Source organism: Helobdella robusta (assembly GCF_000326865.2).
Source record: "Helobdella robusta unplaced genomic scaffold HELROscaffold_8, whole genome shotgun sequence".
In the NCBI taxonomy this organism is placed as follows: Eukaryota; Metazoa; Annelida; class Clitellata; order Rhynchobdellida; family Glossiphoniidae; genus Helobdella; species Helobdella robusta.
The window spans coordinates 2,371,294-2,396,144 of NW_008705459.1; the positions used below are offsets into that span (position 1 = coordinate 2,371,294).

The window sequence follows — 24,851 nt, forward strand, 5'->3', positions numbered from 1 at the left end:
TATATGTTTGTATTTGTATTTCAGGTATGATCAATCAACATGTGTTATATAATATATATGGTATATAAATATGTTATATATTGTAAATATAATATATATACATATTCATATATATTTTTTCCTTATTTATTTTTCATCATATTTCAAGCGTAATAATATTAAACAGTACGATGATGAGTATAACCAATGGAAGAACTTATAATCAAAAACACGTAACCCATAAGTAAACGTAGCACATACTAATCAAATTATTTCGATTATTAGAATGGAACATGGATTGACTGTTAAATATTATTGTCTATTTTATGTTATAACAGTCTTATTTTTATAATTATTTTTATAAAAATTACAAATTAGGCCTAAACTTATGTACAAATTTATACAACATATACAATAATATAAACTAACTAAACTACTTATAAAAACTCAATTAATTAATCAACCAATAACGGTATATAAACTCATACAATAAACATTCCTAGTAGAGTACATGTAATGTATATTCGCAAACAGACATATGCAAACACATACAAATACTACACAACGTATAAATCTATTTATCTTTTTTTTACATATATAAAAACTTAAATCGATACATAACAGTACAGTTTAACAGTAAAACGTATCAGTAGTGTACTTTTCGACCATCAACTCCCACAACATCGTTCTTAGCAAAATGACGATGATCGAATCTGCAATGCAATTGTGTATATATATAAAGCATTATGTATATGTATATATATATATATATATATATATAATAATAATTGTAGTATAAACATATATATAATAATTGTAGTATAAACATATATTTATATACATATACAAGCTGTAATATTAACACACACACACATATATATATATATATATATATATATATATATATACATATATATATATATATATGTGTGTGTGTGTGTCTATAGATATACATATAAGTGTGTGTGTGTGTATAATTAACCATGAATTAATTTTGTATATACTTACAATATTTTATTTATCAAATATTGCATCAATTATAGTCTCCTTCCAGCAGATACATTGATACCTATGTATATAAAAATAAATAAATAAATATATATATATATATATATATATATATGTGTGTGTGTGTGTGTGTGTGTGTGTGTTTATCTACCATTATGTGTTATATGCACAAAGATGAGTTTCTTTATTTATATAGCACACACGTCTATGAATACAGATCTGATGCTTTCCGTTTAACAAAATACTTGTATGTATATGTATTTGTATGTAAGTTTGTTTGTATGTTTGTTTGTATGTATGTAGGTACAATGTATGTATGTTTATGTTTTTATGTCCATGTGTATACTATACATATATACAAACACATACATATAATATGTATGTGCATGTATGAATACTATGACTGTTGAATCAGATTAGATTGGGTAACTTTGATGTGAGGTCACTGTTTTCTTTAATTTTGGGGTATCTCTGGCTACCAAGTTGCAGTTGTCATGGTATTGAAAAAAATGTGGCACAATGGATATTGAGGCACTGCCTCTCCAGGTTCAGTTTTGCTGGTCAGGGCACGTTGTTCGTATGCCGAATGAAAAATTTCCAAAACAGGTTTTCTTTGGACAGCTGGCCTCGTCTTGCAAGTTGTCCGGTTTGTAGATATAAGGAGAGTCTAAACAAAAAGTTAAAAAAGTGTGGACTAGATCCAAAAACATTTTGCACAGAAGCTCAGCAGCTTATGGATTTGATATCAAACTCACAGGCGGCGGTTTTCGTCTTTGAACAAACAGGAACAAACAGGAACAAACAGTTCCGGCTGACAAAAGGAAACGGCGAAAACAAGTGGCTCAGGATGAAGCGGCACAGGAGTGTGGGTCTGTGAAATCTAGGATCGTTGATATTTGTCTAGAACTTGAATTTTTGCCCAACGAAGTCACATCAATGACCCAGTACTCCGTTTACGAAGAGGCAGTTCATATGTATCATACAAATAATACGTATGCATGTATGTATGTATGTATATACAAAATGTCAAAAGTACAAACACATGTATATCAAATTCTAAATACATCAATGTTCAATTGATTGAGTTTGTCAACATTTTGTGCTGCTATTCAAACAAGAACATCTGTTTGCCTGTCTTACTTATTAAATTCCCCTCAGCATAATTTATGTAAAGTTCGCTAGGATTCTCCTACATTTGTATGTGTGTTGTTTGTTGCTAGAAATGTGATGTAATTTCGTTTTATCGACGACTTAAGTAGCGCAAATTTCGATTAAATATTTTAATTGTAAAAAGTATTTGTTGAAAAAGGAACGACGTTTCTTGCAGGATGTCTACTGCCATCTATCTTGAACATTATCTCGACAGTAATTATTATTTTTCGTTTTATTGAATAATTTTCAATTAATTGTGTAAGATACAGACCTACGTGTCTGTTTGCGCGCGCGCGCGTGTGTGTGGCGCGTATACATTTGTGTTTTTTACTGAATGCGTTCGCAATGAACAATTAAATAACACGACGCAATTAACATCATTTCAACAAACGAGTATTTTTCTACGATGTTGGCAAGTACACGCGCGCTAACGAATTTTATTCCTTCGTGACCTTTAGGTATGGCGATATAAAGCAGCTTTTGACATGCAAATTATTAAATAAATAATTGTTAAATGTTTCTCATACAAGTAGGTTGGTATAATTAATACAGAGCATGTTTAGTTGTGTCCGGGTGTGTGTTTAATACGTTTATTTATTCAATTGATCGGTCCGTAGGTCGTCTTTTTAATTTTAATTATAAACTAGTTCGAGTTGTTTATCGAATTAATTTTATTGTAATAGCATATTAATATTTCATCCTTTATTAATTGTTAAATAGTCACTTAAATTTTTTGAATACTATTTTAATTCCATCAATTAAAATATTACGAAAGGCCTGGATGGGCTGCCAAAGGAACTGGAGAGAAAATTCAATGAAATGAGAGAGTTGGATTCATGTTCACAGGGTCTTTTCATCATTGTCACGTTGTTGTTATTATTACGGTTGTTAAAATTATTATTGTAATAGTAGCAACATGAGTAAAATTTTTATCATTGCAGCAGTTACTTCTTCATTATTACTACTATAAATACTTACTACTTGACAGAACTGAACGTTGAAATAGACAAACTCGCTGAAGACTACCTGATCAACGTGAAGGGCTTGAATAAACAGGATAAGAAGAACCACCTCCTCAACATTCAAAACTGTTTCAGCAAAAGTAAAAAGTTTAGTGATGAGAAAGTTCAACTAGCTTTGCAAACTTATGAATTGGTGAAATACTTTCTAAAATTTTCGTTGATTTATTGAACATTTAATTACCCAAACAGTACAAAAATTCAATTTATTTGAAAATTCAATTTGAAGGAAGATATATTAGAATAGATGTAGATAGATAGTTAAGCTTATTTTCTAATAGTTTTTTTTAAATTTTCCATTATTATGCTAAAATACCAGAAAAAATTTGATCATAAAAATGTATTTCATTACAAGGTTGACAGACACATAAGGCGATTAGATGCAGATCTCGCGAGATTCGAGTCAGAGCTGAAGGTACAGCAGCTGAAGTTTGCAACGCAGGAACATGTCACGAAAAGCACCAACAATAGCAACAACACTAAACCTGGTTCTTACATTCTTATGATTTTTGTTCTTTAGTATTTTTAGAAATAAGTTAGTCCCGTTTTGCTGTTAAAAACTTTCAACATTTTTTAAACGTATTTAAATTAAAATTTCAACAAAATTTCAACAAAAGGGAAGAAGAAGAATGATAAAGATTCATCGGACAATGAGTGCGGTAAGAAACGAAAGAAAAGGTTAACTCTACAGATAAAATCAATCACTAAAACAAATTCTCCTTTATTGTATTCTTTAGTTAACTTTATTATTTTCAATTGAGCATCATTAAACTTTTTGAAAACTTCCTGAATAAACAATCCCAACGATAAACAAAATGGCCTCACCCAGAGCACAAGAACACAACATCGCGACCAGCAACAGTCTTCCAAGTTCCGCCCCACTGACAATGCTGCCCCTGGTACCAACCAATCAGCATTCAGACGTCCTGGACATGCCCGTCGACCCGAACGAGCCAACCTACTGCACGTGCCATCAAGTCTCGTACGGCGAGATGATTGGATGTGACAATCCTGATGTTAATATTTCGGCTCTTTGTTGTTCATGCGTTTGTTCGTTCATTTGTTTGCTCGTTCATTCATTCCCGATAGAAATAATAGTAGCAATAATGATAATAATAATCTGAATAGCGCTCTTGCTATGTTTAAAACATCGTACGCTCTATAGAGGGCGATAGGATTAAATAATTGTCGCGAAATTAAAAAAGTTCGCGCGTGAAACTTTTTTGGACATGAATTTTTGGCCAAGTTGAGCCTCGATAACTAATAAATATAGTAATACTCTTCCCCAACGACCTCCCCATTTATGACTCTCTTTCATTCCCGACCGTTTTGTTTCGGACGGAGTGCTTTCACAATAAGTGTCAATCCATCCATACATGCTTCCCCCCAATTTAAAACCTCTCCCTTTTAAGACCTGATTTCTATGAAATTTTCAAAGTCACTAATAGGGAGTACCATTGTATACAACGTAATTTCTGTACCATTCGTACTTTAGTGTCCAATCGAATGGTTTCACTTTGGCTGTGTTGGGCTGTCTACAAAACCGAAAGGTAAGTGGTACTGTAGTAGGTGCACTGCTGAACGCAAGAAGAATTTGAAGCATTGAATTGAAGGTGAGATTGAAAAATTTCAATGATGTCGATGTTGGAAATTTAATTATAATAATTAATGACCCTAACTCTGGTAGTTATAATTATAGTTACAAATAATAAGGTAAATAATTCAATTTAATTATTTTAACTTTTATTATGTATATAATAATTATTAATATTTAATAGGTCGAAGATGGTATTGAATAATAAAAGAATAACGGTGAATGTTATTTACTTGAAATTAGTAATTAAAATGCCAGTAGTTGTAAATTGTTGGTATATTTAAGTACTACCTATAGATTCTGATGTCGATGATTGTTTTAGTAATGTTGTACGTATCAACATATTTTCTCAAATTTTAATTTGTTAACACGAAAAATCTTGATTTTTTTTTCAAGAAACTCTTAAACGATTTCTACATTGCTTTCATTTTGTTGTGACGTTTTGAATTATATTGGGGAGGTGAGTGGTTGAAAGTCTGTTTAATTTCGTAACAGGTAACTTGTTAAATCACGGTTGAAGAGTTTTATTTTTATTTTTTATTTATTTATTTTTAGAGTTTTATAATACAGAAGTTTTATTTTATATTTATAAAATGATAAAATTAGTTATAATAATTTTTAACTGATTTAGATTTGATAACATCAAATTTTTGAAAAAAAAATTATATACATCATTTTTACTTATTTTGTCAATTTATATTCATTTAATATTTTTTAAATGAACGAATACGTGAGCACATAAACCCATTTTTTTAACACAAAACAGTTCCAAAGTTGTTTGTGGTTGGCTCATAAGTGAAGTCATCACAAACAAAAAGTTTCGTGAACTTTGGATCAACATATACGGATACATCATATACGGACACATACATTTTTTTGTCATCCATTATTTCATTCCACCCTTTCATCTTTGTTCCTCTTTGTTCCTCTTTGTTCCTCTTTGTTTTGTTGCAGTTACGGCTAAAAGTCTTGATGTCGGCCTTATAAATTGTTTGAAATATTTTTTTTTCAAATTTTTTCAAACAAAACAGCTTAAATTTTAAAAATTCATACAATACACGCATATACGCGCCTACATCTATATAATATGTATCAATATATATGCTGAACATAAACATTACATGCAACTTTTTTTAGCGTTTTTAAATGTAATTACTTGTTGTTTCTAAAAGTTGCATTTAATGTTTATTTGGGATAACTTTCTTTCTGATGAATAATATCTAAAGTTAAAGCATGGTATGGTAACAATCGCATATTTTAGCTTTCTGACACATGAACCATAAAAACGACTTAGACATAGTAATTTATGGTAGATCTTTTAAGAAGAAAAACAACCAACAACTATAAAAATACTGTTGTACTGTACATATATGACATTCAATCTAACCATTATAAAATATTAACATGACAATACGAAAAACTAAAATGGGACTTACGTTTATCATTCTAAGATGATGTAGACAACAAAAGCGCTAAAATATAATAAAAATATAATAACATTAATAACTATTAATTTTGATATCGCTTATTGTGTAGCTACTTCAATAGCGCTTCCTTGGGTTGAATTATATTCTCTGCAGAAATAAATGGTATTTCCACTAGATTATTTCAGAAAAATGCAAAAATGTACACCACCCTAGCACCAAACGTTTTGTTGATTGCGTGTTTAAACCTAAAATGAACAACGTAATAAAACCAGAGTGTGATTCTTAGGCTTTAAAATCAAATTAGGTGAGTGAGTCACATCATCCTGCTGGCGATGTCTGAACTTCATACTAGATGTGTAGTGATGTAAGGTGTGGTTCGTTGTAACTGTAGGTGCGTATAAACGAATGGATGCTATTTTTTGACCTTGTTGTTCATTTTTTAGATCTATGTTATAAAATAATATAATCTACTAATATTTTCCAATTAATTTCCTGTAAAACATCCATACTCAAATCGAAATCGTGAAAATGAAATGTTAAGAATTCGATCTTCAGTAGCTGGCAAGGCGCATTCACTCGCTATCCATACATACATGGTACGTGTGGAATGCATTGTTGAACTCCGTACTACATGCATCCATTATGAAATTTTTTTATTTCACCTTATAACCAGTACTAATTCAGTTTCTTATGTTTTTTATTAGTACCATCAAAGTTATCATTTTGTTGTTGGAGGTTGTAAAAGTAGTTGGGATAGTCGTCGTCGAAGTAGTAGCAGTAGCAGCAGTAGTTGTAACTGTTGAAATAGTTGAGTAGTAGTAGTAGTAATAGTAGTAGTAGTAGTAGTAGTAGTAGTAGTAGTAGTAGTAGTAGTAGTAGTAGTAGTAGTAGTAGTAGTAGTAGTAGTAGTAGTAGTAGTAGTAGTAGTAGTATAGTAGAAATAGTATTAGTAGTAATAGAAGTAGTAGTAGTATAGTAGAAATAGTATTAGTAGTAATAGAAGTAGTAGTTGCAGTAGTAGTAGTAGTAGAAGTTGTAGTAGTAGTTGCAGTAGTAGTAATAGTAGTAGAAGTCGTAGTAGTAGTTGCAGTAGTAGTAGTAAAAGTCGTAGTAGTAGTTGCAATAGTAGTAGTAGTAGTTGATCACTCATTATTTTTAGTCATAGCAACCACTGAACAAGACAAAATGTTATATAAAATAATGCTTAGAAACACGCCACTGCATGCGTCATTGGTGGACTAACATTGAACCACATTCCATCTCGATACTCGCTCATCCACGCGCAAACAAACGTTCAAAAACAATTATAAACACATATAAACAATTATACACGTTCATAAACAATTATAAACACATATAAACAATTATACACGTTTATAAACAATTATAAACAGTTATAAACCAATAAATAATCACATAAAAACACTCATACTTCCATGTAAACAACACTTTCAGACACTTATGAATACCAATCCAAAAATATGTACTACACACACTACACACAGACAGACATACACACACACACACAGACAGACACACGCATACACACAAATAAAATAAACCAAAACATATTCAGCCATTCATTAGAAAAATATTAATGCATAGAAAAAATCTCAGAAACAGCATTAACTAATAAACGTGAAGATATACGATTCGATACAGAACAGTGCGATTTAAAATTCACGAACACACATTCCAAACCAACAAAACAGACAGATGACTAATGGTCAGAAACACACACACACATAAACACACACACACACACACGCTTACACGCACACACACACAAACACGCACACACTTCATCACACAATCAAATGTACTCCGATTTATATTTTCGTTTGATTCACGCAAAATATTTTCGTGATAATTATATAATCATAAGAAAACAAGAAAAATAATAAATGTAAAAAGTTTGTATATTCCGTGATAGATACATCCACACAGATACAAAACCATAGAATGAAAGAGAGAGAGAAAAAAAGAAGGAAAAAATAGAAAGAGAGAGAGAGAGAAAGAGAGAGAGAAAGAGAGAGAAAAGAGAGAGAGAGAGAGAGAGAGAGAGAGAGAGAGATAAGTAACACAGATATATATCTTCCCATCCACGATAAGATAAAACACGTTCATCTTCGCCAGCCTTCTACAAAGTTCTGAGCAAGCAAGGATGGCGAATTAATTATGTTGATGAGTAAGGAAATATCAGCTGCAGCAACCGTGATGTTCATTGTTAATCATCTTCATCTTCTCCTCTTCCACCATCATCGTCATCATCATCATCATCATCTCGTCATCATCATAATCGTTATTATCATCAGCAACATTATCGTCAGCATGGTCTAAAGTGATTACTATCACAATGTTAGTGATAATGATAACGCGATGAAGATGATGTTGGTGGTTTTATGGTCACTAGTAAATAGTCATGATAAAATAAATGGTAACATTAATGTATATGAAAAAGACGATGACGATGATGATTACAATCAGAGAGGAGATGATGATGATGATGAAGTTGGTTTAGAATAATCGTCGTCTTCATCGTCACTGTAATATTCGTCATCAAAAAACTTTTCTTTCTCCAAAATGGTTTAGCTTGTAAAATCTACTAACATCATCATCGTCGTCTTCGTCATCATCATCAATGTTATCATCATCATTAATGTTATATATCATCATCACCATTATTAAGCGTGTCATTATTAATTACTGCACCATTGTTATCATCTTTATCATCATTCACTTATAATCATTCGTCCGTCCATTTTAAGAGTAATAATTGAATGATGCTCGGTTATGCGTGTACGGAATAAGATTTCAAAAAATAGATGAACGTGTGCTTACATACATTCTAATATATATTCACACATAATATTATAACCCTGCAATATATATATATATATATATATATATATATATATATATATAATTGTATATGCACATATATATATACATTTATATATATATTATTAGAAAATCAGTGATTTATATATATATATATATATATATATATATATATATAATATATATATATATATATATATATATATATAAAATTTCGCTTGCGCACCATCTTGGCACAGTTTAGAAAATTCACCGGTAGTTGTCTTACATTTAACTTGTAAATTTTTGTTGTTGAATGAAGTGAAGTGTTTATAAATTTACCAATTAAACGCAAAAAGGTATCGTTACAAGTGGTTAAAGAACTTTTTTTTATTGGAATCACATTTAAAATTTGAAAAAAATGCGTGAACTGGAGCTTTCAGATACTAACAATTTTGCTAACGACGCCAGCAAAAACGCCAACAACAACAACCACTTAATAATGAACAACGGTATCAGCAACAATGGCGACAGCCACCACATTGAAAGTAGTGGCATTCAAAACTTTGAATTCGTACCCGAAGGGGCTACAAACGTCGGAAGCATTTCACAAGAAGCGCAACCGCAGAATCTGCTTGACCTCCAACCACCACAACAAAATTTGGAATATTACCAACAGCACGAATTCTACCAGCAACAAAATGAACAACCTCTAGAATATTTCCAACAACAACAACTACATCACGAAGAAAATAATCAACTTTTGGAATGTTTTCAAGACGAGCAACAACAGCCGCAAGAATATTTTCAAGAACAATACCAACTTGAAGAGGACCGCAAACATCAACCACAGGAATACTTTCAAGAAGAACAATACCAACATGAAAACAACGAGCTACAGCCACAAGAATACTTTCAAGATCAACAATATCAACACGAAGAACTCGCACAGAAACCTGATGAATATTTAGAACAACCGCATAACCAGCAACTACATCAGCAAGCAGAACTTGAACAACAATATTACTTCCAACAACAACAACAACACGAAGAGGAACAACTACATGACCAATCCTACCAACAACAAGTTGATGAATATTTTCAACAACAACAACAACAGCACCAAGAACATGAACATGAACATGAACAAGAGCATGAACACGAACCACAACATGAACAACAACACGAACAACAACATGAACAACAACATGAACAGCAACATGAACGAACCCAGGAAATTCATCAACAAATACTACAAAATCAACAGCACCAGCCGCAGCCGCAGCAGCAGCTGCCGCTACCATCCCCCCCACTGCCACAACAGCTTGAAACTCAAACAACAGCAATCCAACCTAAACCGCCATCTCCAATATCTCCGAAGCCAAACCTCCAACTCCACCTTCAGCAAGAAGGACACGAGAAACTGCACAATGAACCAGTGAACAGGGGTGAACCCGTCGAAAAAGTTCAAGCCCCAGACACTGCCAAGGTCATGAAACAACTTTTCGAGTCGGGAAAGCTGGCTGAAAGTCGCAACGTTCAAAAAACTCTTCCGGATGTTGATTTCGAAGGCAGGACTCCTGGCTCCGGTGTAAGTTCTTTTTTAGTCACTTCTGTTTAGAATTAAGTTAATTTGCAACTACGGATTTGTTTATTTCTAATTTCGGTCGTTTGTGAAATTTGTGGTCTATTGCTGTTTCTATTTAGTTACAAGTTAAAGTTTATTCCGTTCACAGTTCCTTAAATTCAATTTCAAACGCATACAAGGTTTTTGAAAATGAGCCAATCAGATTGGAGGGTGTCGTTAGGTCGGATGACGTCATTGTACCGGAAGAAGAACTAAAAAATGTTTCGACGAGAAGCAAACTAGATGATTATTTAGAGAAAAGTAAAAGTGAATTCGTGATAAAGAGAGCTCCTGTTAAACTGGCTGAAGACGAAGGAAAGGTTAGAGTCACTTCTTTTTTCGTAGTTCAATTCAACGTTTAAGAATTAATTTATCGCTATTAACTAATTGCCATATAATAAAAATGATCTGTAAATTGTAATAATTTATTAATTTACGAGTTATATTTATTATAGTAAAATATAATTTAATTACAATACAAATAATAATCGTTATAATTATTACTTATTTTTGCCGACACTAAAAACTACAACGAAAACTTTGAATTGCAGATTATAGAAAATGCCCCGACCGTGCGCACTGACGTCACCAGAGAGCAGGACCAATCAGAACAGGAGACCATCTTGCCCCAGGAAGGGCAAACAAAAGCCCTGAAGCAGCAATGGATGAGCATGAAGAATGAATTCGTTAAGGAGAACAAGCCGATCAAGCTGGTGGAGAGAGAGGGCGAGAAAAGTGAGCAGTTCTTCGTTGAATGTTGTTAGAAAATTGTAAATTTAACACTACAATAACGAATTTCTCAAACGAATAGATTTTTTTCATTTATCTAATAATTTAATTTTGAGGATAACATTTAATAATTTTCTCGTAAAAATATAAAAAACTGTATTGTAAAACGCCAGTATCAAACAACACATCAAACCTGCACGAAAATTGAAGGTGTAGTTGAGAACGAGCCAGAAATACGAAGGGACGTTTTGAGAGAAGAGGATCCACAGGCAGACGAGAACGAATTGTTGAAACGTGGACTGACCAACAACTTGAAATCTTACTGGACTAACTACAAGGATCGAGAAATATTTGCTCGCGATAATCCTGTTTTAATTCCTGGACCTGATGGCAAAACAGCCTCTGTGAGTGAATGGCCATGAAAGGATGGTCATCTTAAATATCATTCAATTGTTTTAATTTTTATCTCAGGTATTGTTTTTTTATTTTTATTTTACATTTTTTATTATGTTTAGATAATAAAATGAGCCATCAAATATTTGAAATAATTGCTTTGAGGTGCTGGAAAACGATCCGATTGTCTTGGAGAACGTTGCAAGAGAACAAGATCTTTCCAAATTTGAAGTTGACAGCATTGAACGTGGGAAAGCAAAAGTTTTGGCAAACAAGTAAGCTTCGATTAAAAAAAATTTATAAAAATTTGTAAAATTTACGAAAATAAATTATTGTTTTGATAAATACAAACACTTTTCGATTATATCAAAAAATAAGATGGATATCAATGGATGACAAGTTTCAACCGAAAGATTTCTTCAATATGGAGACGGAATTAGCAACAAGTAAGAACGCTGGAGTGTTTGAGAACACGCCAACAGTGGTTAGAGATGACGTGGTAAGAAGCGGAGAGATGGTACAGGAGGTCGTAACTAAGGAAGGTGTTGCAAAGCTCATGTCGGAACGATTCAAAGATTCAGAATTTTGGAATCCCAAGGTTTAAAAACGGGCTGATAAATTAATCGCAACTTTTTCATTTGATATTTTCCTTTTTGTTAAAGTTGTTTGATTGATTTAATATTTGTATAAAGAATTTAAATATTGTATTTAGAAATTGTAGAAGCTTAAAAATTTGAAACACTGTAGTCTCCGAAGAGTCCTCCAGTCTTGGAACTGGCTGAAGGTCCAGGAGTTCACGAGAATGTTCCAGCTTGCCCTCATCCAGACATCGTCAGGTTTGGTTCACTCACACAACTAATTGTCTGAACTATTTTTTTTTATAGTTTTAATAACCATTCAATTTTACAAAAATTTTTTAATTTCATAATTCATCAGATGCGACGTTGATTCCGATCAAGTAATTCTCTCATCTCTCCGCCAAGGGCTGACCTCTGACCTCGTGGGCAAATGGAAGAGGCAGGATGTTGTTGGTGCGCAGTTGTCCATGCCTGACAAGTCATATTTCCACCAGCCCAGGTCCTAAACAATGTTTTTTTTTAATGTTTTACCAAAGAAATTAAACTTCAATTATAAAAATATAAAAAATTACGTGAAAAAGTTAATCGAGTTTACAATAAACTTGATTTGTTTTCATGAAGCAAGCTGCTGGAGAAAGAAAGAGCCAGTGACTCAGGCGTGTACGAGAACAAACCGGAAGTGAGGAAGGATGTTTTCAGAGAGGAGGACATAGAACCGGAAATGGTGTCGGCATCGAAAACAAGAAATCTGAGAGCTATGTGGTCCAAGATGGGAGAAGAACAACCAAAAAAAAGTGGTGTACCTAAGGTTTGCGACTGCTAGTTTCAATATTAAATAAACATTTTTACACATCGTTAATCAAAGTTTTGCCAAAATTTTTTTGAAAAACCAATTTAAAAATTAAATTATTTTGATTACAAAATTTCAGCAAATTCGTTTCACGCCACCACGCGACAAATCTCCACCATCTCTGACGTCACCCGAAAATGAATACAAGTCAGTTCACAACGTCAGATTATCCGATTGCTAATCTTTTTATACAACTATTTTTAATAATTAATAATTATTTAACTGTTCGCTTTTGGATGTGTTCGTTTGTTTAAATTTAAACAAAAATTAAATTTCCATTTACGTGAAGTATATTTCAACTTTAGTGTCGTCTTGTGTGTGCGGACATTCGTGTCGTGTTGTTTCACCGTTTAATTTTTTTAACAAGGTGATTTAAATCATATGTCATTAGTTTTGTTTATTACTGAACACAAACTATGATTTGCATGTTTCTTTCTTAAATGTTTAAATTTGAATTATCATTCATTACTCTCTCTCTCTCTCTCTCTTTCTCTCTCTCTCTCTCTCTCTCTCTCTCTCTCTCTCTCTCTTTCTCTCTCTCTCTCTCAACCTGAATGTGCTTTTGAAAATTTGTCTTTCGATCGATTCAACAGCTATGTTGTGTACAAACCATTTTTTTTTCAAATTGAAGTCGTCCTCTCATTATATTTCAAAATAAAACATCTCAAAACAGTTTGAACTTTGTAACTTAGTGCTCATAAAAATAAAAAACAAACAAAAAATGGTAAAGAAACAAAACAATTCGTTTCTTCCTGTCGAGAAAAAATGTAGAATAAAATTAATAAAAAAAATCGTAGCAAAGTAACTGAATTCTTTCAAGACAAATCTTATTTCAGCCAAATCATGATTAAAAAAGCTAAGCAGCTAATGTAAAAAATAAATATTTTCAAGCCAAGTTGGTTAGTTGTAGTTACAAATTTAAAAAAATTGGCAAATGTAGAAATACATACATCGGTTGGTTACTGAATAAAAAAAGACAACAGTTCAATGAAAATTATTACAATGTAAAAACAAAAATTGGTTTGAATTAAAACAAAAATATAAAATATGTATAAAAATTAAATTATCTTTATAAAATAAATGAAAAAAAAATGAAGTGTGAAACAACCGCCAATAGGCGTGCGTTAAAATTTGTATTAAATTTAAAATAGGTATATTAAACTCGCTTTGGGCAAAAAACTATTTACTTAATACTTGTAATTAAGAATACATTTTTAAAAAAGAATTAATTTCGGTGTAGTATTTATGAGAAATGTTTTTAAATTTCAAATTTTAACCGATTATCATGCATTATATACATATAAAACATGTATTTATTTATATGCCTTATGAACATAACCTTTGTTATACAGATGCATATTTGGCAATAATATTTTTTTCAATAAGTAGTCACGGTGTTAAAAAAAAGAATAAAATGCCATTATAATTGTTATATATAATTTATCATATCATAAAATAAATAAAAAGTAATTGAACCAGTAAATAAATCTTGTAAATTTGTAAAATATTATTATTTTAATGTAAACATAGAGGTTTTTTAAAGTTTTGAAAATGCTTTCCAAGATTTATTGAAGTTGTTAGTAAGAATTGAACTGAGTTAAGAATCAAGTTGATTCGCGTTGGTTTTTTGTGATTACAAACAAATAAGAGGAAAAAACATATCAAATAATTCATTCAATTTGTTGGGCGGTCGGTTGGTGGTGATCAGTTACTTCTCGATGGTGATTGATGAATTTTCCGAGTTAACGCAGTCGAAATATTTTTTTTTGCAGTTCGTGATTTAGATAACTTTCTTGACCAGTGGCTTCTTGTGGTTCTCGTTCAGACTAAAGTGGATGATGTTCTCGGCTTCAAAATTGCTGTAATAAAAGTATTTGTTGTTGTTGCTGCTGCTGTTGATGCTATTGCTGATGTTGTTGCTGTTGTTGTTGTTGTTGTTGATGTTGCTGTTGATGCTGTTGTTGATGTTGTTGATGTTGTTGACTTTGAAGTTGATGAAAAATTGTCTGCCGTATGTTGAGGACATTTTGTGACAGTTTGTTGTTTATGATATTTTGTAAGTTTCGGTTTTGCTGGTTGTGTAGATTGCGCTGAACTCTCTCATCACTGTCACTAACATCTTCAACACCATCATCATTTATGTTATTATTATTATTACTCATTATTTCATCTTCGTTATCATCATCTTCCCAATTTTCTTTAATATTATTATTTGCACCTAGAGGCTGATAAGTAACTTCATTGAAGTAATAATTATTGTCCGGTGATTTCGAAAACTGATTTGACGAAATTGGCTTTAGGCTGAGCTGCTGCTGCTGACAGAAATGAAGATTTTTTGGATGCTTGTGCTTTTTCTTCTGCACTGTCAGCACCTTTCCATAAGCTGACGACAAATCCAAAGGCACCTGGTCGGGGTTATATTCATCTGCCGTCGTGTTTATATTTGAAACTTCGTCGTCGTTGTGACTGTTATCATTGATGTCAACATTCACGTTGTCGTCGTCTTGATTGTTGCAATCGTTGCAGTGGCCGTTGTTGCTTCTGTGGTGAATCGTTGACGAGTTTTGTTTTAGGGTTTGTTTTAGATGTTGTTGATAGTTTTGATGGAAGATGTTTTGAGGTGTGTGGGAGTTTCCCAGAAATGCATCGCGATTAACGTTTGCACGGTACGTTTTATAATAAATTGAATTCGTTGGCTCAACAAAATTTTGCTTAAAAAAATATTGATTGAATTTTTGCAGCTCCAATGGTGGTGGGAGCATGTTCATCATTTGTTGAGGTGGTCTGTACAAATCTAATCTCTGTGGTTGCTGTTGTTGCTGCTGTTGCTGCTGTGACTTTTGAAGATGCAGTTGACGCTGCTCTTGATAATAGTTTTCTAAGTCACAAAATTCATGGTTTTGAAATTGTTGCTTTTGAGGTTGTTGTTGATGCTGAGGTTGTTGTTGTTGTGGTTGTTGTTGTTGCGGTTGTTGTTGATGCTGAGGTTTTTGTGTTTGTTGTAGCAGATGTTCATCTTGCAGTTGTTGCTGCTCCTTAATTTTTTGTTCCAATCTTTCTTTCTCCAGGAGTTGTTTGTATTCCGAAAAACGCATCTTCTTATCGCCAACTAACACCATCCTTTTATGCTTCGGTCTGTAATCGTTGCATGTAACATTTGTAACAACATCTTGATGATTGATAACTTGAATTGTTGAGAACAAATTGTATCAATATTACTGATGAAATAAATGTAAAATATTTCAAAACTGTTAGACAGTCCGCAAACTAGGACGTTTTTAGAACCGTGTGAATCAACGCATAAGACACAAGACATGTGATAGGCGGAGATCTCTTTGCGTTCAAACAAGGTCACTGCATCAGCAGTGGCAAGCACCTTAACCATTAAGCCACCACGCCGGCCATGTTACTTGTATTTGTATCCGGGATGACTTTCCATGTGCACCCTGTTCAATCTCATCTGCTCCGCGAAGTAAGGCTGCTTATCATCCAGCGACATGCGCTTCCATTTCATTCCTGATGATGATGATGATGACGGCGACAAAAATGACGTTGGTGATGATGCTGAAAAAATATTTTAGTAATGCAACACAAGATGATAATATATATCTTCTTTTTTCTATAATTTTGGTGCTATCAACAAGAAGCACATTTCGTACATGATACAAACACATGTGAATCTACATTTCACACGATAGACGCGAGATCACTTCGCATTCGATTCCAGTGACAGCAACCCCAATGCCAATCATCTTAACAACTACAACAACATTTTACTCATCGCTAAATACCAACCTAGAATTTTTGAGACATTGGAGTTATGCATTTCGGGGCACATGTTGAGAATTCTCTTTCTTTCCTGCTTAGCCCAGATCATAAACGCATTCATCGGCCTCTTCACGTGCTCCACGATGGTCGGAGATATCTGCTGGACCTCGTCGGAAATGACGTCACTGGAAAGATCGGATTGCATCTCGGAAGGATAGAATTTGTGGAAGAGTTCTGCGTTGTTGTTGTTGTGGTGGTGGCGGTGAGTGTGGTTATGGTTGATGCTCTGTTGATAATTTTGTTTCATTTATCGGGTTTAGTAAAAGAAACTTTTTATTTTTGTCCAAATCATAAATCCACTTTTGAAATATTGGAGAATGTTGCAAAAACAATAAAAGTGCTAAAAAGATAAAAATCATTTTGCTTATTTTTTGTGTTAGTTTGAACGATGTTAATAGATAAATGAATGAGAGAGTGACAGAGGACCAATTAGTAAGTGATCAAAATGAAGAAATGGATAAGTGAATGACTGAATGAAATATCTTTGTGAGATTAATAGAAACATTCTTTAAAGGCCATGTTAGATTTTTGTTATTAAACACAGCATGCAATGTTTCATGCTAAATACATTTAATTTGAATATTGATGATTGTCTTGGGTACAAAATTTAGAAACAAAATTACAGATTAAATTTCATTACATCTCGAGACAACAGATAACCATTGTCGCAAAATTATTTAAAAAAATTAATTACTCCACACTATTATTAAGTTTATAAAATTAAATCAAAAATTCAAAACCAAACCTTTAAAGTCATTCTCACAGTTGATAACTTCATCATAGACGTGTTTGATTTTGGCGGCGCTAATTAGAGATATTGACTCAGCGCTTTTGCTAGCAACAGTTTCTGAATGATTGTCACCAAAAATTTTTGTATTTTTTTTACTCGTTTTGATCGTTTTTTCGTTTTTGTTTTTCTTTTTTTTCAAGTTTTTTTGTGCATCTGTGGTGAGGCTTTTGTCCATATTACCTAGTGTTGATGGGTGGTGATCATCTGCAGTTTCGTTTGAGATAGTCGAAGGAATAGGTTGTCTATCGATTTGGAAATTATCATCATTGTTGGAAGCGGTTGTGCAGTTGTTATTGTTATCAATGTAATTATAATTGTTATTGTTGTTATGGTTGCAGTTGTGGTTGTTGTTGTTGTTGTTGGTGTTATTGCCAGTATAGCTACTCGTGTCACTTTCGTTTATACCTTTGTTGTTCTTGTTGTTGTCGTTTGTTATGGTATTTAGATAGTTAATGTTAGTGTCATTAAGAGTTTTTGGTTTTATGTTGATATAATTGTTGTTGTTGTTTTTGTTGTTGTTGTCGTTGTGTTGGTTACTTTCGAAAATGTTGATCATTTTTGCGTCGGCTGTATTTCCAGAGTCAGTTTTAATTTTTTTATTTGGACTTTTACCATTTTTGAAATTTAAATTCAGTTTAACGACTTTTTTGTTGCATAAATTGTTGTTGCAGATATTAATGTCATTGTTTGTTTTGAAATTGTTGTTGTTGTTTTTGTAGTTATCGCCAACGTTTCTAACGTTGTTGTCGGTGTATCTGCTAACGAAACTCTCAAATTTGTTGTTGTTGTTGTTACTACTGTAAGAGAATCTGTTACTTTTATAGTTAGAGTTACTCCTATTGCTGTTAGCGTTAATAATGTTCACGTTTTTGTTACTGTCACAACTGACGTACTGTTTATAATTTTTCTTTTTATCAGTTTTTTTGAAGTTCAATTTAGGCTCGAAATCAATAACTTGAATTCTGTTTCCGGCAAGATTATCCGGATCATGATTTTCGAGTACGTCTGGCGAAGATGGAGCAGAAGAATACGGAGACGACATGGCTACTGTTAGGGGAAGTTTCAACGATAGCGATGATTCAGTCGCCGTCGTTGGTGACGTCACTGATGACGAAAATGTTGTTGCTAGCGATGGAGATGATGAAGATGACGACAACAATGATAACGGCGACGATGACGATTGTGTTGATTTACTGTCATCATACCTCTTCTTCATCCTCGTCATCTCTGACGTCAGGCAAGTTATCAGCTTCCTCATCTTATCCATCTTCACAGCTTCATCCCAATTTTTCTCTTCAGCCATCTTGCACCACGTGCTCAGAATCTCGACGATGTCATCGTCGCCATTTTCTTTTGATTTTACCAAATTTATATAGTATAACATTATTTATATTATAATAGGATTTTTCTCTTCTTCAACTGAATATCGTGATAATGTTGGTGTTGTTCTTACCGTTAGTTTGCTAACCATTATTACCTGATATAAAATATATAGTTAGAATATATATAAATACACAAATGTGTATATATATTTGTGTATGTGTGTGTGTGTGTATATTAAAAATTACATATGATTTGAATGTGATTTAAACAAGCCTAGAAAAAAATAAATTATGTATGTGAATTCGCTCGTGAGTTCTGCAGTTTACTTCTGTTGAAATTTTATTATTGCTTCTCTATAGACAGCTTACGTGAAAGTTCCTAAACAAAACAATAGTTGCTCTGTTATTAAAGGCACAAATACTGCTTACACACACAAGCACAAACACACACATATACACAAACACGTACACACACACACACTCACACACACACACATATATATATATATATATATATATATATATATGTATAATTATTATAAAAGCACTTATATAACAGATTGTCAAGTGTTTGTGTATGTGTGTATGTATGTGTGTATTTATACGTGCACGTGTTGCACATCCATTGCGACATCAATAACACCTTGATAATCTTTCATTTATTTGTTGTATTCGTTTAGTTCGAACACCTACAAAAGCTTATTGTTAGTGCTTAGTATTACAAAAAAACACTGTACACTAGATGGTCGTGACGTAAATGTTATCAAAAACATTCAAAAATGTTGTTTGAGTAGTTTGTATATGCATGTAGGTATGTATGTTTGTATATATGTATGTATGTATGTATGTTTGCGTTTGTATGTGTGTGAATGTTTTTGTGGATGGGTGTGCATGCGTTTGTTTGAGTATTGTAGGTGTGTTTTGAAAATATTATGTTGTGGGTTGGTTAGAGTTTGATTTTATGTCTATTTGTGTGAATTTATTTGTATTTGCTTCTGCTTGTGAAAGTTTGAATTTTTGCGTGTTTGATGTTGAGAAATATTGTTCATTGATATGTGTTTTTCAATTTGTGCACATTTTTTGTGTGAAAGCTTAAATTAATCAGTATTAAAAGAGCAGAAATTATTTGAAGTGCAAAAAATGATGTTTACAGAAAAATAAACTTTCAAATTGCGACATAGAATTAATATTTTGTTTGTTCAACATTTCATTATTTGGTCAGATTAATACGGAAATGGCATTGGTGGCGTTTACATGGTACGTGAATGTTTGCATGGTGCCTAGTACAATTTTATTCTGATCAGTTGCATTTGAACATTTAGTTAGCTGCTCACCTGTGTAAATTTTATAGCATTCCACAAAGGTTTTGAATTATTTCAACTTAAAAAATGTGTTTTGTTTCTAGCTGTAGTAATAGAAGTAGTGGTAGAAGTAGCTTCAGTAGTAACAGTAATAGCGATAGTAACAGCGCCGATACAAATAGAATTAGTCTAGTAGAATAAGTATTATTTAAAGTATCAATAAACTAACAACAATAACTTATTCGTTGATTTTCAATTGAAAATTAAAATATGGCCGATGAATGGAAATTTTAAGCAATGGTAGTTACTGACAATGGCAAGCTTTTAAAATTTATGGCAAATGAATAATACATAGCCATCTAAATCGAACACTTTACACTCTGTTTCTCCATGTTTCTTTCTCTCTTTCTGTAATTTTTTCTTTTTTTTTTCTCTCTCTCTCTTCTTTTTTTTTCTTTCTCTCTCTTTTTCTCTCTCTCTTTTCTATTTTTATTTGATTTTTTGATTTTTTTTTGTTGATGAACAAATGAATGAATGAGTGCTAAAAATAACCAAATCAGACATTTGAAAAAAAATAAACAAAAATCTATGAGACAAAGAAATGAAACAACAACAAGATAAACAAAGAAAAGTAATAATGGCGAAGACTACGACGAAAATATCAAAGTCAATATCCATTATTCACTATATAACCACCAAGCTGAAAATAGATGAAAATGAGTGAACGAATGAATGAATGAATGAATGAATGAATGAATGAATGAATGAATGAATGAATGAATGAATGAATGAATGAATGAATGAATGAATGAATGAATGAATGAATGAATGAAAGAACGAACGAACGAACGAACGAACAAACGAACGAATGAATGAATTATAAAAATGTCTTCGTATCTTCATTCAAATATTTATTCAAGTATAAGCCTGTTATATTGTTGATTGAAAAGTACACTGCAGACAAACATGCTATGTCGCTATTGAATACGAAATGCCCAATTGTTAGGTTTCTTTTTCAATTTTTATTTGCTAAACCGGTTATATCTTGTTGAGAAAATAACCTTGTTTATTTAAACATCAAATTGTTAATATTAAATTTTATTAATTTTTTTTTTAAATTATTATTTCTGAATCAACGTTCATAATAAATGTTATATTTCATTGTAAAAAACCCATAACCAAATAGTTGGGATTTGTAATTTTTTGTGGAGACTTCTTAACTATTTTTAAAAACTCCCAATTTGTTTTATTTTAGTGTCAAGTTGAATTTGATTTCTAAAAAATTTGGCGATTTTTCTTTGGTTTATTGTCTCATTAGTCGAAAAAAAGTTTATTCAAACTAGCAAACGCAAATCATTTTAAAGTTCCATTCCCGCTCTTGTTGGTAGTCTTTTTTTATGTTGCAGTTACATGCAAAGGTTTTTGGGATGGTAGTGAAAATATCCCTATTGACTCAAAAGATAAATTTCTTAAATATATGACGATCGCTTGGATGTTTGTCCTGCTCGTTATATAGGAAATCGCTTGCAGTTTTCAAGTTAAGAGTAGAAACAGCAAAATTAAACCAGATCCATTTCCATATTTGCATCTAAAAATTTTAAAATTATTTTATAATTGCATGTACAGCTGAAAACGTCACTTCAAATATCATGAATGATCGAAGCGGAATTTTGATGTTCGTGGCATTTTAACTTATTCGAAACTGATTTTTCTGATTTGATAAAAACTCCAAACACATATATACACACACGCATACATACAGACGCATACATACATACGCATACATACACAAGCATACATACACAAGCATACATACACAAGCATACATACACAAGCATACATATAAACGTATACATACACACTCATAGATACATGCATACAGACGCCGACAAAAACGCCATCTCATACCGACGCATACATCTACGCTGCAGACTTCATAAAATACACCATAAAAGCCAGAAATCTCTATAAAACCGCAACATCACGTACCATCAGTTTATACATTTGTGGTCGTGTGCGTATGAAACACACACGGACTTACGCTTATACACATTCACACACCATTCATGCACAATTTGCACACACAAAAATACACATACATGCACACATATGCATACATGTACATGAACACGTATAACACGTACACAAACGCGTACACACAAGCGTAGCAAGTGTAACCATAAACAACCATTACAAGACGTTTATGTGTATTTATGTATCTCTCTTCTTTCTTTCTCATTTTTTCAGACTGCATTTTAAAGAGTTTCCATGTTAATATACAGGAAACGAAAACAAAACGAAACGAGAACGAAACGAAAATTTTACAACATTACATGAATGTGATTTCAAAATTAAATAAAATTCCTTCAAATACTGCAACAGATAAAACACCAGCATTTTTACATTATATCTTAATAATATATATGTTTATCTATAAGCATTGCTACTTGCATGTTATTAAACAAATATTCATCATTATTTTGAATGTCTCCATCATTTATTTCTTTCCGTTATAAACGCTCACCCACTTACTACATGGAACTTATTTTAGAAATCGAAAAGGTTTAACCATGAGCAACTCAAAAAAAAACCAACAACCAATTATGAATATTCATACAGAGAAACATACAAATAAAAAAATGTTAAGCACGCAAGCAGACATACAAACATACAAAAATACAAACGAATACAACAAACTTATATATAAAACAAATAAATACTCACACGCATACATCTATATACACAGACGGACAAACAAAGTAACAAACAAACCCAAACCGACAGATAGACAGAGATACAAAGAGGAGGAGAAAGAAGGACTCTTGATATATAAAATATGGTCGACCCATCACCTTCTTTGGCGCCTAACGCCATCTTGTGACGTAAAACTCGTCCATCAATTACTTCTTATATCGCTCACATCGGGTTGGCCGTCTGCACTTTTCTGGTCACGTTTATATGTCTTTGTTATTATGTCTATGTTGTTATTTTTACTGTTGTTTGGATATGATGTTCTTCGTTTTGCATTTTTTAGTTATTTTGTTTTAATCTTGCAAGTTGTTGATGAGAAGTGGATGTGATTTACGTGGTATATTGTAACTTATTAACAACAAGTTATATGTGTGTGTGCGTGCGTGTGTGTGTGTGAATGTGTATGTGTGCGTATGTGTGTGTGAGTGCGTGTGTGTGTGCGTTTTTTGTCGGTGAGTTTGCAATGTTTAATATAACGAAAGAAAAAACAGGGAATGTCAATTTAAATGAAATATTAAATTAGAAGGCGACCGCTTGGAGAGCTTAATTTCCTATTTTGATGAGCATTGTTAGTAGGCAGTCAGCCGAATGTGCGCCTATCATGCTCTTTCATCGTGTTGTTGTCGTTGTTGTTGTCGCTATTGTTGCTGTCATTTTGTTGTTGATGCCGTTAATTGTTGTTGTAGTTGATGTCATTTTGTTGCTAATGTAGTTGTATGTATATACATACATATATATAATTAGAGCAAACGCTATTCAAAATTTTTCATTAGGGAAAAGGATAATTGAAAAGTGATTAAGAAGTTTTAAAATCGTAACATTGTAGATTCTATAAAATTTTATTATTATATTACACACACACAAGCACACACACATACACAAGCACACACACATACACAAGCATACACACACATAAGCAAACGCAAGCACGCACACATACCAAATTTTTCTCCTATGCATTTTTAGTTTTTTTTCCCGTCAACATTTCAATTACAGGTGTTTTTGTGATGGTGATGTCGGCTGTGAGTTCCTCGTTGTCAATCATCTGCAGTGTGCTGTTGTATGTGTTTGTATAAGTGTGTATGTTGTGTGTGTGTGTGTGTGTGTGTGTGTGTGTGCGTGTATGTGTGTTGCTTTTCTGACATTGATGAGTTATTTTTCGTTTTTGATTTCGTTCCTGTCCTTCTGTTAATGAATGATGAGTTTTTTATTAGAACTGTTGTGTTTTGTTGATGTTATATACACGTGTTTGGCAGAATGACATCAAGAAAAATTACATTAACAATGTTATTAGCTATGTTAACAACATCAACAACAACAACAACAACAACAACAACAGAAGCAACAACAACAACAACAACATCATCAGCAGCAAAGAAAGACGTGAAGAATAACTAGGAAAGCAACAATACTCCATCTTCATCTTTATCCATCCATCGACTTCAACATGTGCACAGGCTAATTAGCTTCCAACTACCATGTGACGTTGTTGTTGTCATGGTTGATGTTATTGTGGTCGTTGTTGTGATTTTGTTGATGTCATCGTAGATTTTGTTGTTGTTGTTGTTGTTATTATCATTATGGTGTTTGTGGTAGTTTTCGTTGTCGTAATTGTTGTTGCTGCTGTGTTTTGGTGTTGTTGTTGTTATTATCATTATGGTGTTTGTGGTAGTTTTCGTTGTC

General features: G+C 32.5%; 4 protein-coding genes across 4 annotated transcripts in view; 3 read left to right on the top strand and 1 right to left on the bottom strand.

Moving 5' to 3' along the window:
- HELRODRAFT_129652 (hypothetical protein) overlaps window positions 1-936 on the top strand; it is a gene marked incomplete at both ends in the record, with an annotated part of 47,305 nt that extends 46,369 nt beyond the window's left edge. The window contains one exon of the mRNA XM_009032109.1: window positions 830-936. Within this exon, the coding sequence (XP_009030357.1) occupies window positions 830-936 (107 nt within the window). The remainder of the gene's footprint in view (window positions 1-829) is intronic.
- A 1,263-nt stretch (window positions 937-2,199) lies between these two features.
- Window positions 2,200-5,404, top strand: HELRODRAFT_185182 (hypothetical protein). Its single transcript, XM_009032110.1, has 9 exons — window positions 2,200-2,352; window positions 2,915-2,986; window positions 3,128-3,294; window positions 3,514-3,646; window positions 3,776-3,837; window positions 3,989-4,174; window positions 4,654-4,771; window positions 4,937-5,261; window positions 5,339-5,404. The coding sequence occupies exons 1-7, from the start codon at window positions 2,316-2,318 to the stop codon at window positions 4,762-4,764; spliced, it is 768 nt and encodes a 255-aa protein (XP_009030358.1). The 5' UTR covers window positions 2,200-2,315; the 3' UTR covers window positions 4,765-4,771; window positions 4,937-5,261; window positions 5,339-5,404.
- A 3,861-nt stretch (window positions 5,405-9,265) lies between these two features.
- On the top strand, window positions 9,266-13,848 carry HELRODRAFT_189710 (hypothetical protein). The gene is made up of 11 exons (XM_009032111.1): window positions 9,266-10,590; window positions 10,767-10,946; window positions 11,178-11,361; window positions 11,566-11,759; window positions 11,914-12,023; window positions 12,127-12,346; window positions 12,496-12,584; window positions 12,685-12,825; window positions 12,948-13,134; window positions 13,256-13,679; window positions 13,719-13,848. The coding sequence occupies exons 1-10, from the start codon at window positions 9,421-9,423 to the stop codon at window positions 13,355-13,357; spliced, it is 2,577 nt and encodes an 858-aa protein (XP_009030359.1). The 5' UTR covers window positions 9,266-9,420; the 3' UTR covers window positions 13,358-13,679; window positions 13,719-13,848.
- A 2,737-nt stretch (window positions 13,849-16,585) lies between these two features.
- Window positions 16,586-17,080, bottom strand: HELRODRAFT_153549 (hypothetical protein; the record flags this gene model as incomplete). Its single annotated transcript, XM_009032112.1, has 2 exons — window positions 16,586-16,692; window positions 16,972-17,080. Coding segments are annotated over 2 exons (216 nt in total), but the record flags the coding sequence as incomplete, so codon positions are not given.
- Between the last annotated feature and the right edge of the window lie 7,771 nt (window positions 17,081-24,851).

Excerpts from the sequence above, each read along its gene's own strand:
- HELRODRAFT_189710 (XM_009032111.1), top strand. The coding sequence starts at position 9,421 with ATGCGTGAACTGGAGCTTTCAGATACTAACAATTTTGCTAACGACGCC. Across the intron at positions 10,591-10,766 it reads GCAGGACTCCTGGCTCCGGT|GTTTTTGAAAATGAGCCAAT; the intron begins GTAAGTTCTTTT and ends AACGCATACAAG. Across the intron at positions 12,347-12,495 it reads CAGAATTTTGGAATCCCAAG|TCTCCGAAGAGTCCTCCAGT; the intron begins GTTTAAAAACGG and ends GAAACACTGTAG.
- HELRODRAFT_185182 (XM_009032110.1), top strand. The coding sequence starts at position 2,316 with ATGTCTACTGCCATCTATCTTGAACATTATCTCGACA. Across the intron at positions 2,353-2,914 it reads TCTTGAACATTATCTCGACA|GCCTGGATGGGCTGCCAAAG; the intron begins GTAATTATTATT and ends ATATTACGAAAG. Across the intron at positions 2,987-3,127 it reads GTTGGATTCATGTTCACAGG|AACTGAACGTTGAAATAGAC; the intron begins GTCTTTTCATCA and ends ACTACTTGACAG.